At 34.5% G+C, this 12244-nt stretch overlaps 1 protein-coding gene and 1 pseudogene across 1 annotated transcript; both read left to right on the top strand.

Moving 5' to 3' along the window:
- The first annotated feature begins 2771 nt into the window (after positions 1–2771).
- LOC126706928 (uncharacterized) lies at positions 2772–3835 on the top strand. Its single transcript, XM_050406512.1, has 2 exons — positions 2772–2953; positions 3334–3835. The coding sequence occupies exons 1-2, from the start codon at positions 2907–2909 to the stop codon at positions 3620–3622; spliced, it is 336 nt and encodes a 111-aa protein (XP_050262469.1). The 5' UTR covers positions 2772–2906; the 3' UTR covers positions 3623–3835.
- A 4266-nt stretch (positions 3836–8101) lies between these two features.
- Positions 8102–10086, top strand: LOC126704937 (F-box protein SKIP22-like; annotated as a pseudogene).
- The last annotated feature ends 2158 nt before the right edge of the window (positions 10087–12244 follow it).

Below are 12244 nucleotides of genomic sequence, written 5' to 3'. Positions count from 1 at the left end.
CTTTGTATGCTAGTTTAGAGTTTTAACCCTTTGTTTTTGCCATGAACATGCACATAACATGTCCATGCATTGATGCATAGGTGCTGTGATGCGGTGATGTAAGGCATACATTCACATGAACATGCATTTGTTTGTGGATATGATCTCGTTTTGTCTTGAGGAATATGATGTGAGTTTTGATGAACATGATGTGCAAGTTTATATGCCATTCCTTAGACATGATAACATGATTGTTTGACTACTGCCATGTCTATGTTTCTGCCTTGGATATGATATAATGCCATGTATGATAGATGTATGCTAGGGTCTGAGATATGATGAGATGCATGATAGTTGTATGATAGGGCTTGTGATGATATGATGCCATGTTGTTTGCTAGATGTGTGCTAGTATGTGTGTAAATCTAGAATGGTAAGTGTTGAATGTATCTTAAATAAGATTAAGACATAAGACACAATGAGTGGAAGTCGAGCCACGGGTCGAGTGGGGTTGGGTGTCTAACATCTTCTCATCCCCATATCTAAACTCCGAACATGTGCTCTAGTAGTAGATCAGTCCTTTCACGAAGGGCGCTATATTTATGGTTCCTAAAATTAATCTAGGTAGCGACTCCATTTTCCTTCTCTGCCCGATCCATTTGACTGAGGCGTACTCCCTTCGTTGTGCCCATAATGACACCCTTGTTGACCAAAATATTTGAATAGCACAACTCAAGGTTCATATGTATGTGTGATGAGCAGAATATTCACACCAAAGCAGTAAGCGCATTTTCAAAACATGAGCTTGACGATTTATAAAAAAAAAAATAAAAAAAAAATTATAGTTGATTACTTATTAATACACCTATAAAATTATATATTATAAAATATAAATTTAGAGTTAATTACTTATTAATACACCTATAAAATTATATACTATAAAATATAAATTAAGAGTTTGAACTTTGAAGCATAAAATTTTGTTGATAGTAATTCCATTAATTTGTTCCATTAACTAAATCAAGAAGGGAAGTTACTGTCATCAAACATGAATATACAAATGAAAATAAATATACACATATATTCATCTATATATATATATACATCTTATGCCCTAAAGCATATGAATCAACTGCTAGAGAATATTCTACCCAAAAAAGAAGAAGAAAACCACTGGAGAATAATACAACAAAGAAAAAAAAATTAAGGGTGCCGTGCAGAAAACAAGCTAGTCAAGTATGTAAGGTTGAATTTATTCAACCATCTAATTGGCTTTATTCCGTGCCAAATTTGCTTGTAATTCAGCATTTAGTAACCCTGTATTTAGGTGGGTTTGTTGTAAGGGTAGTGAGTGAGATAGAGTGAAGTTTGCTCAAAAGTGTGCAAGAAAACAGAGACTCGCGGCTGGGACTCGCGAGTGGACTCGCAGCTGCAAGCCGCCAGAAGCAGCACACGTGCCAAGCATGCTGGAAGATGAACAGTCATGCTAGCTGGAGCACTACAGGATAAAACAGGACAACTGGCCATACGGTTAACTCGCGACTGGATCTCGCGACTTGGTCAAGCCGCGAGGTCAAGCCGCGAGCCACCCCTATTTTTGTAAAACCTGACGTTTCACATTCCTCTCCCACTCCAGTATAAATACCCCTTTTACCCACGATTGAAAGAGAGCTTCCAGAGAGAATTTTGAGAGAGAAACCCTAAAGAAAAACCAGATTGCTTCACCCACAATCTCTACCTTAGAGTCTCTTCAAATTCCTCAACTCTCTTCCTCTCCATTGTCAAATCCTTGAGAGGCATTATACCAAACCTGGTTCTCACCATTATCATCTCTGTGAGACAGTTGTTTGGATTTCTGGGAAGCAGTTAGGAAGGAGCCAATCTTCATTGGTTGATGCTACGATCTAGTAGCGGAATCCGGGTAGCTAGAAAAGAAAAAGGTTCGGCGCAACCTCGTTGGAGCAAGAAGCTTGGAGGGCTTAGGTGCACTGGGTAGATTAGGCTTGGAGGGTCTATTGCTGTCCTTGTATCCCAACTGTATTTTCTAGTGGATTGATTACCGCTTGGAGGGCGGCGGAGAGGTTTTTCGCCGAGAACTTCGGTTTCCTCTTCGATAACACATCGCGTGTTGTCTTTGTGTTTGCATCTTCCTTCCTCTCTATCTTTGCCTTTATATTTATCTGCTGTGGATTTTATTTTGTTATGGCTTAGATAGTTTATAACCAATTTCATATTATAGCATGTGTTAAGTTTCCGCACACTAGTTGTTTGACATATTGCTTGAATTGGTTAAGTTGTATTTTGGGGGTCTAAACGTTCAAAGGTGTTTTGTACACGTTTTTGAACTTTCAAAGTACCCACTAATGAAGAAAGGAAGAAAAAATAACGGTAGCCCACTTTTCTTTTCTTTTTTTTTTCTTTTTTTTTTTTTTTTAATTTGTTTTGAGAAGGACGATAGCCCACTCTTCAGAGAAGAACAATATCATATATTAATATTCCCAGTTTTTTTTTTTTTTTCCTCAATATTCTCTAGTATTGAAACAACACATAAGCAACAAATAAAAGTAAAGCATATCATGGGCCGTTTTTTAATGCATTGATAGAACATGAGTATTCCATATTGATAATCCAGATTTTTAATTAGAACCGCAGATTTTTAATGATTTCGCTTTTTATAAATTTTATACTTTTTTAAGGGACCTTCACCGCGTGCACTAAAGAACAGAACTTATTCTTTTGAAGAAATTCAGACACGGCAAGCTCCACATTATATATGCTTAGTGTAGGCCAATTGGACTTTCATCAAATCCCAGCATCAAGTCTTGCAAGCAATATCTATCTTTGTGCCCATATACTTTGCCATTTTCTGTAGTCCTGTATTTTCTCTCTTTTTGCTTTTCTATTATTTTTCCATTGCAACTGAAGATCATGGCTAGAGGCAGCGCTGCAAAAACAACAAAGATGTTAATGCTGAGGTGATGTTCATCTATTGATCATGTTGATTATAAGTTTATAATTTATTATAATTTTGTAAAGGTTCATGATATAGGGTGCATGTTTTGGAATTTCTTGATTTTGCAAATTATGCTTTTTACACTTTTTATTTGTTGTCATTTTTTCATTAACATGTAACCATGTATGAGTTTTGGTTAGCTCAGCTAGTAAAATCTTTTATCATTAACATTATGAGACGGACGCTATAAGTTAAAATGCTATTATTGTATCAAAAAATTAATAAAAACTAATTGCAGTAACGGGCTCCATTAACTGAGATCTAAACGCAAATATCTTTACATTTTTGGCAAGCGGGGTGATATTAATGGCACATACTAATTGATATGATTAACTCATGCAGGGAAGCTATGCGAGTTGATCGTGGATTCAGCAAGCATGCAGGAGGAGAAGATTGGCATAAAAAACCAGCAAGTTCAATCAATCCTGGTGACAATATAAGCTACTCGCCGTGCTGGGTTCCGCATCCACGGACTGGCATATACTACCCAAAAGGCCAGGAATGGGTGATGGACGATCTTCCTGAGCAAGCCGCTTCTTTAAACAGGACCCATTGGCTTAGGAACGTTGATGGTGTGGACAAAGCAGACCACAATACTCCATCTGATCTTTACCTTCATACTAGTGTGTGATAACATTCTATTGTGAATGACCTGACCTTAATTTAGGTCAAAATTGATATTTGGAGATCTTTTATTAGAGATGTCTACAGTTCAAATTCATCATCTCTCGCTTAAATTGTATCACCAAAATTCAATACTTATTCACCAATAATGTAAAAGTAGATGATTCGCTCTAGACTAATAACATGAATAACATGAAAAGTTACAAAGAGTTTTGATTAAGGTTGTAGCCATCAAGAGTTTGGTACTAAGAATAATTGTGGTCCCTTTGTGTGAGATATCAACTTTGTGCCTTAAAGTAGGGAAGTAGGGATGAAAAAAAAAATTTAAAAACCATTCCACCTGATCTGTCTTTATCTTTTTATTTCTTGTGAGGATTTTTCCTACGATGAAAAAGTGACAGAAAAGGATGAGTTTTGCTCTTGCCTAGCCAAAATTTATATATTAATATATATTGCATAACTGAATCTTTTTTTAATGCATATTTTATTTATAATTTATTTGTATATGCATATTCTATTATTATTCTCCAAAACACATGTTTTTTCATTATCCTTCTTTACATTCATTTTCATATTTACCTTATCAGTATCGAATTCATCTTATTATGAATGATAAAATACCTCCAATCCAACTTCCTTGACCTGCCATGCACGTGTCCCACATGAATTTTTCCCACCTTAAAGAGGTAAAGGGAAAAGAGCAGAGAGATGGGGGAATTCCTAATCTGACAACATCACCTCATGTTGCCATAAGTACTAACATAAATAAAACTTAAATTTTGAGAGTAAAAATAAGGGAAAAAAACCTTTCATAATTAGCAATAACATGGATTTCATGCTAATAATCCATGTGAACACAATGTACCCATAAGTACTGGCATTTATCAATAAGTATGGAGCTACAAAATATTTTACAGTTGTTGAGGTGATTTTTTTTGGGGGGATAAGTTCAACCATTTTGGAATAACCCACCTAGTGTATATATATTTTTTCAGGAATAATTTCAACTTAAATAAAAACAATATCAATGATAGAACCAAGTAAAAATTAATAAAAACTTATCAATCTCAATTGTAACAATTATTGTAAGATATACTTAGAAGTTCGAATACTGTTAACAAGCACATTGTACACTTTTAAATAGAAATGTGCATCCACAGCCCAATACATTTTAGACTTTTAAAGCATGTCCAATAGATTAGCTAAAGGCAATTTTTGAAGAGCAAACCCAAAAAATCAGCACTAATAGATTCTCTAAAAGCAAAACTTTTCCAAATTTTTTTTGAAGTTGCTACAATAGTTTTCTTCATCTAAAGAACTCTATAGTAACTCCAAATCATTATTTTATCTTAAAAAAATACCTAACTGAATAAAAAAATATTCTTTCTCTTTCCTCCCTTTCTCTTTTCTCTTTGTTTCTTCACTCCCTCTCCCGCAAGTAAAATTATTGCATACAATCTAAACAAAAACACAAAACAAAAAACGCAATAAAATTACCAAATACAATCTTCTTATAAACTAAAAAAATCAAAGCAAAAAAAAAAAAAAAACCCATTTCAACTGCATATCGTTGGCAGTGGGAAAGAGGACGAGCGGCGGTGAGAGCAAAATAGACGACAAACGATGAAGATGACGCGATTCTCTTTCTCTTTCCTGGTGAAGCACAATGCCGATTTCCTCTCTCTCTCTCTCTCAAATCTAGATGGTGAACTGTGTGTGGCCTTTTGATTTTTAGGCGTTTTAATGGGCGAAATAAAATAAATGTGTGGCCTTCAACCTTCTAGCTCTTTTTTTAAATAAAAAAATAATAATAAGTTTTTATTAAAAAAAACTACAGCTATAATTTTTTTTAATGGAAATTAATTGGAAGTTAATGAATAGTAATAATAATCTCTATAATTAAGATAAGATATAATTTTTTATAGAAAAAAAGGGATAATGATAAGTTAATGGATATTAATAATTAAAATTTAAGGGATGATATCTTAAATTAGAAGTAGACTATTAAAAAATAAAACCCTTGAAATTTTTGAAGATTAAAAATTTAATCGGGAAAAGTAAGATTAAAAAATGAAGATTAACTTTTAACAAATTGAAGATTAAAAAAATAATAAAGGAGGAGGATGGTTGATTGATCGTCCATCAACTAGGAATTATTGTTTTGCGGGTAGAGATATATTTATGTTTTTTTTTTTTTTTTTTTTTTGGTACTAATTTTTTGCAAAGGAAAAAAAAAAGTCTCGAATATTTTTGGTGTGGTGCCATTTTGTTGTATCAAGTATGCAATAGAAAAAATATAATGCATTGCTTGAAGTTGTGAAGTTTAATCTCTTTGGATGGGATTTGAAGTGGGATTTATGACCTTCAAATTCTCTTTTATTTGTATGAACGAAAAAAAATAAATAAAGGAGAATTAAAGAGAGAATAAAGAATGAATGAAGAAATAATATTTAAATGAGTAAGGATGGCAAAAAAACCCCGACCTGCAAGTACTTGACTCGATCCAACCCTAATGGGTCGGATTTTACCCGACCCGTGAAGCAAATGGGGCGGATTTGGGTTTTATAAACTTAACCCGTAGCGGGTTTGGGTATTATGCATACTTGGTCCAAACCCAACCCGTATATATAATATTATTAAAAAAAAATTAAAAACCTAGGTATAAATACTACTCTACCACTTCTAAATACATTTCCTTAACCCTAATTCCTCACCTCTTAGTCACTATTCTCTCTCTCTCTCTCTCTCTCTCTCTCTCTCTCTCTCTCTCTCGATCCCTCCTCCACCTCACCCATAGAGATCGCTAGCTCCTCCCTCACCACGCCACTCATTCCTCCATCTTACTGCAGATGCTGCTCACTCCTCCACCTCGCCACAAACGACGCTCCTTCTCCTCTACCTCTCTTACCTCGCCTTGATTGGAAAAAGGAGGGATTTTTGTTGGTTTTTCGTGGTTCTGTTTTTGGAGTTTTGGAGGAGTTGAAATAGTGGTAGGCTTAGACTCTGATCTGATCTGTATTTTTTTTTTTAATTAAAGATTTTATTTGTATTTATGGTCTTAAATTCTAATCTGTTGGGGTTTTTCATGGTTTTGTTTTTGGAGTTTTGGAGGGGTTGAAGTAGTGGTAGGCTTAGACTCTGATCTGATTTGTATTTTTTTTTTTTTTTTTGATGAAAGATCTGATCTGTATTTATGGTCTTAGACTCTGATCTGTATTATTGGGCATAATTTTTGTTCTTTTTACTTTGTTTTGCATTCTTCCTGTGATGGTTTCTATCCTACACGGCTTAAAGATTCAGACAAATTTTTTTTTAAGCCATGATTGGACCTGAGGTGGCAGGGTTCGTGGAGCCCGATGGGGGGCGAGTTTGGGTTTAAAAAAAACCCGTTTATTAAACACGGCAAGTTTAGGATTCGAAGTCAGGCCCGCAAGTCTGGTTCAAGCATTAAAAAACCCACCCTAAACCTAACCCTTTGCCATTCCTAATAAATGAAATAGAGTAATGATAGAGAGTCGATTGAAAATTGTATTTGAAAAAGAAGATAGGTAAAAGTTAAAAGGAACTGTAAAATTTTTAAAGAGACTATTGGAGATACTATAAACGCCTAAGGGGGTGTTTGGATCATCAATTTTCATAACTCATAACTCTAAAATGGTGGGACCCATAGCTAGAAGTCTGTTTGGCACCACCATAACCATGTTTCCATCACTCAATTCTCTGATTTTTAAGTGATAAGTTATGAAAATTGAAAACACATTTTAGGTGTTTTCAGTTTTCATAACTCATAACTAAATGACATTTTTGTAATTAAACACACATAGAGGACCCACTAGTCATAACTCAGCCGCACCTTTTGACCAATCTACCTTTTCTTTTTTTCTTTTTTTTTTTCTTTTTTTTCTCCTGGGTTTGGTCTCAAGTGTTTTCCTTTTTTTTTTTCTTTTTCTTTTTTCCTTTCTTCTCATGGGTTCGGTCTCGGGTGTTCTTTCTTTTTTCCTTCTTCTTTCACTGGGTTCAGGTTTCTAGGTTTTTTTTTTCACTGGGTTCAGTGATCTGAGATTCTTTTTTTTTTTTTCTTTTCACTGGGTTCGAGTGATCTGGGTTTCTTTTTTTTTTTTTTTTTTTTTTCCTTTCTTCTTTCATTGGGTTCGGGTTTTTGGTTTTTTTTCTTCTTCTTTTTCTTCTTCTCTCACTAGGTTCAGTGATCTGGGTTTTTTTTTTTTTTTTTTTTTTTTTTTTTTTTCCTTTCTGGTTCAAGTTTCTAGGTACTGGGGAAAAAAAAAAAAGCTACACCGAGTGACAAGTATGGAGCCCACAAACAGTGTGAAAAATATTGAGTGATGGCAAGTGAATGATGGTGCCAAACAGGTGTGGTATTTAAAACACTCTCTTTACGGTTTTACGAAGATTTCACAGTTCTCTCTCTCTTTCTCCGGCACTTCTCCTTTTATTTTGGATAGTTAGGTTGGTTTCGAAGACAATCATGAAACTCAGACTTAGGTCCCTTGAAACCAAACAAACCTTAAAAATCGAACTCCTAAATTCCTCCACTCTTCAACAACTCAAACAAGTACTCTCTCAGTCACTGTCTTCTTCCTCTTCTCTTCATCTCTTCTTAAACCGTATGTACGACCTCCACGCGTCCTCTCCTGAAGCCTATCTCCAATCCCTCGGTATTATCTCCGGTGACCTTATCTTCTTCACCCTAACCCCGGATAAGAAAACCCTAGAGCATGAAATCTCAAACTCTAAGACAGATATTAATATGAGTGATTCAACAAAAACAACAAAAAATCTTCTTTAGGAAGACGAAGAAATTTCTGGGTTTGGACCTTCTAGTGTCGAATCCATGGAATTCGATAATGGGTCTTCTGTTTTGTCTCGAAAGAAGTATTTTGAGCATTATTTTCTAAGGAGGGTATTGAGGGAAGAGTTGGGCAATGGTGTTCGTAGTGATCACAAGCTCATGGTGATTGCGGCTCATACGGTTCTTTTGGAGTTCGATTTTGTTGGGTTCAATTCAGTTTCAAGTATGCCTGTGGATCGGTTACATCTCCCGGATGTGTGGCCTTCAAAGCCATTCACCCTTTGCTACCCTCTGCCTTATAATGTTGCTGAAAGTGAGAGCATTGATTTGAAGTTTCAGCATGTGGGTCATTGTATCAATATTTATGGGTCTTTGCCGAAGACCTCGTTTAGGAGAAGTGAATAGAATAGAATGGAAATAAATGAAAAGAATAATTTTAGAATATTCTTCCCTTCCCTTGTTTGGGAGTTTTAATGGAGAGAATGCAAAGTCATTTCCCTTATTTGAGAGTTTAAGTGGGAGGAATTTCCCTTATTTGAGAGTTTAAGTGGGAGGAAATGAAATGGGTAGAAGAGAACACTCGTTCTTCTCTATTCCCTTAAAATCTCAAATTTTCATTCCCTCTAAAGTTGGGAGGAATGGGAGGGAATGAGATTAGATTTAATGAATTTTTTACTAAAACTCCCAAAAAACCCCTATATATTCAACCTTTTATTTTAAAATAAGGGTCTAATGGTAATATTGTCATAAAATGATTCAATTTTATTTCCTCCATGTTACTCCCAAATAAGATTACTTACATTCCATTCATTTTCATTCCTTTCCATTTCTTTATTTTAAAACATCCAATCAAGATTACTTAATTCCATTTCATTCCATTCTTTTCTATTCCTTTCCCTTACTTAAACATATTCCATTCCATTCTTTTCCATTCCTTTATGATTATTTCATTCCATTTCATTTCATTCCTTTATGAACTCCCAAACGAAGCCTAAAGGTGGTGGTTCAGGGTTGCACCGTGTGTTTGAATGAAAATAGGTTTGTGCCGGCTTTAGAATCCTTGTGGGCAGCTAATAGTGATTCCAATGATGAAATTGACAATCAAGAGGGGTACCCTGAAATAGAGGTTTTAACTTTTGATTGATCTTTGTGAAATGGCTGGTTTGGTGCTGCCACCGTGCCTTATGCGCCTCCCTCCTGACCTTAAATTGAAGATTTTTGAATCCCTTCCCGTTGTTGATCTTGTCAAGGTGGGATGTGTGTGTTCTGAATTGCAAAATTTGTCTGCCTCTAATGAGCTGTGGAAACAAAAGTTTGATGAGGAGTTTGGAAACAGGACGGGAGCGAAGGGATGGATTCATTGGAAGAAAAATTTTAAATCATTTTGGGAGCGCAAGAAGAAGAGGAAGAGGGAGAGGGAAGGTAGAATTTCGCGAGTATTTCCTCAGGTCCCCGTGCCAATCCCCTTTTGGAGACCATCGTCAATTTCCCTTATAATTTGGAATTATCCAAGGACTACTCCGGTGACTCAGAGTTTCTACAATCATGGTCCAGTGCTGGAAGTGAATCCCTTAGTAGAAATCAGGAAGTTGTAGATTATGCTTTTGCTTATACATCAATAAGTCTTGTGCTCGGCCTACGAATAGAATTAAGGTTAGCTGACTCGCAGCAGTATAATAACGTTTGAAAGTTTCAGTTGGTTTTGGTGTTTATAGGATAGGACTCAAATTCCTGGTATAGAATTTTTATTTTTTATTTTATTTTAATGAGAAAAATGTTTATTGGTATTTTTGCGTGCAAAGTTTGGTTGTAATTTACAGGCACGTTATTTGTTGATTTTTTATCATAATTTTCTTGTTGATATAAGGTGACATGAAGTGATCTTGATGCATGGAGTTTTTAGATTGATTTTAAGTGAATGATCCTGCATTTTGGTTTCCTTCTCAATAGTCCTCTAATGAAGAAGTTCATGTTCAAATTCTCCCACCGAACCATCGAATCATTTTTTTTTTTAAGAAAAAAAAAAAAACTACTAGGTTATAGCATGGGTTATATAATTCATAGTGGGTGTGAGCATCATGTTAAGCCTCATTAATATTGATTGATTTTGTACCCGTTTGATGCCAATCAAGGCTAATTGAAAGATTTGAGGGTAATTGAAATCTCAAATCTCGTAAGACCTTCCCAATAATGTGTCCAGAAATTAAGGGTCCATTTAGTAATGTTGTTCTAGTAACGTTATTTGTATTTTTTGAAAATAAGTACGGGTGAAAAATTATATAGAAATACGTGTAATGTTATTTAAAAATTAAAAACATGTGTTTAAACACATGTACCAAACGGGCCCTAAGACTACTCTCTATTCTTTAGCTTCTACTGGGGATGACAGTACGTATTGGATTGCTTCATACAATAGGAAGGTCAATCTTAAAAGTGCCTACATTTAGCTACCAACAATGATAGGAAACCTTTTCAATTCAATGGCCAATGGATTTGGAAAGTTAAATCCTTCCTAGAATTTTTTTTTTTTTTTTTTTTTTTTCTCTAGTAGTCTACATGAATGGCTCGGATCTTATAGCAAAATTGAAACAACTATGACGCAAGCCTAGCTTCCTTGGAAAACTAAGGTTATGTTTGGTAACAGTTTTTGTTTTCTATTTTCAAAAACTTGTTTTTGGGAATATAAAGAAAAAACAATTTTCTTATATTTTTGAAAGCAAAAACATGTTTGATTAATTGAAATTAAAAAAAAAATAGTTTTTTGAAGAAAAAAATAGAAAATACTAAAATATGTTATTACTAGGATTTGAAATTTAATGTTAACTCATTAAATGAGACAGTTTCATTAAATTAAATGCGTGTTTTTATTGACTTTTGAAAATTAGAAACTGAAAACAACCTTTTGCATGTTTTCAGTTTCCTTCACAAATTGAGTTTTGAAAATAGTTTTTGTTTTTTGTCCATTTTGAGTTGCCAAACAAGTTTTTTAATCTCAAAAATAGAAAATTGTTTTTGAAAACAAAAAATAAGAGGAAAAAACAGTTATCAAACATATCCTAACTTTCTCTTATCCTTTTTTTCCAAAACAAAGCTGTTGATGTTAATCTCTAGAAATCCAAATAGAAATCAACCCAATGTGCCATGAAATCTTTGTATTATGCTCAGACTTACAAGATGCAAATTGACTAATAGGTTGTTAGAAGTTACAAGTTAGAACCATCAGCTGGGAAAGGCATAGTACAAGATGGGCTAAACTAAACTCGAATGGGATTTAAGAGATGGCCTGTTTGGTAGAGGTGTTTGAGTATTGTTGTTCAAAATGATGTGAAAATTGTGGTTAAAAAAGTGTTGTGAAAACATGTATTAAAGTACTCATGATGCAAAAAATGTGTTTGATACTATATTTCTTGTTAGGATATATGTGATTCACTTGTTAGGAACATATGTCACTATTTTATGTAATTGGCTAATCCTTTGACAAAACGCATCTTATTTGTAATTGGGTAGATCTAGGATGTATTTAATATTTCAAGGAACAAGAGTTCAAGTCTAGTATTGAAGTCATGCAAATCTGTTCAAGAAACAAGTGAAGAAATGCTGATTTTTTAAAACTTGATAGCTGCTCGACACCTTTCGACAACTAGACTATCTATCGAGCTCTTCAGCTTCTTTTTATCACAATCTCGATACCTCTCGATAGCTAGGTCAATCAATCGAGCAACTTTCTATCCCCTTAATAGCTCCTCGATAGCCCTCGATAACTTCTCAACACTTCTCGATTGATCGAGTAACAGGTCTTGACAAATAGCTATCTATTGA

Source organism: Quercus robur, chromosome 11, assembly GCF_932294415.1.
Source record: "Quercus robur chromosome 11, dhQueRobu3.1, whole genome shotgun sequence".
Lineage (NCBI taxonomy): Eukaryota > Viridiplantae > Streptophyta > Magnoliopsida > Fagales > Fagaceae > Quercus > Quercus robur.
This window is presented reverse-complemented; position numbering and strand designations above follow the sequence as displayed.

Excerpts from the sequence above, each read along its gene's own strand:
- LOC126706928 (XM_050406512.1), top strand. The coding sequence starts at position 2,907 with ATGGCTAGAGGCAGCGCTGCAAAAACAACAAAGATGTTAATGCTGAG. Across the intron at positions 2,954-3,333 it reads ACAAAGATGTTAATGCTGAG|GGAAGCTATGCGAGTTGATC; the intron begins GTGATGTTCATC and ends TAACTCATGCAG.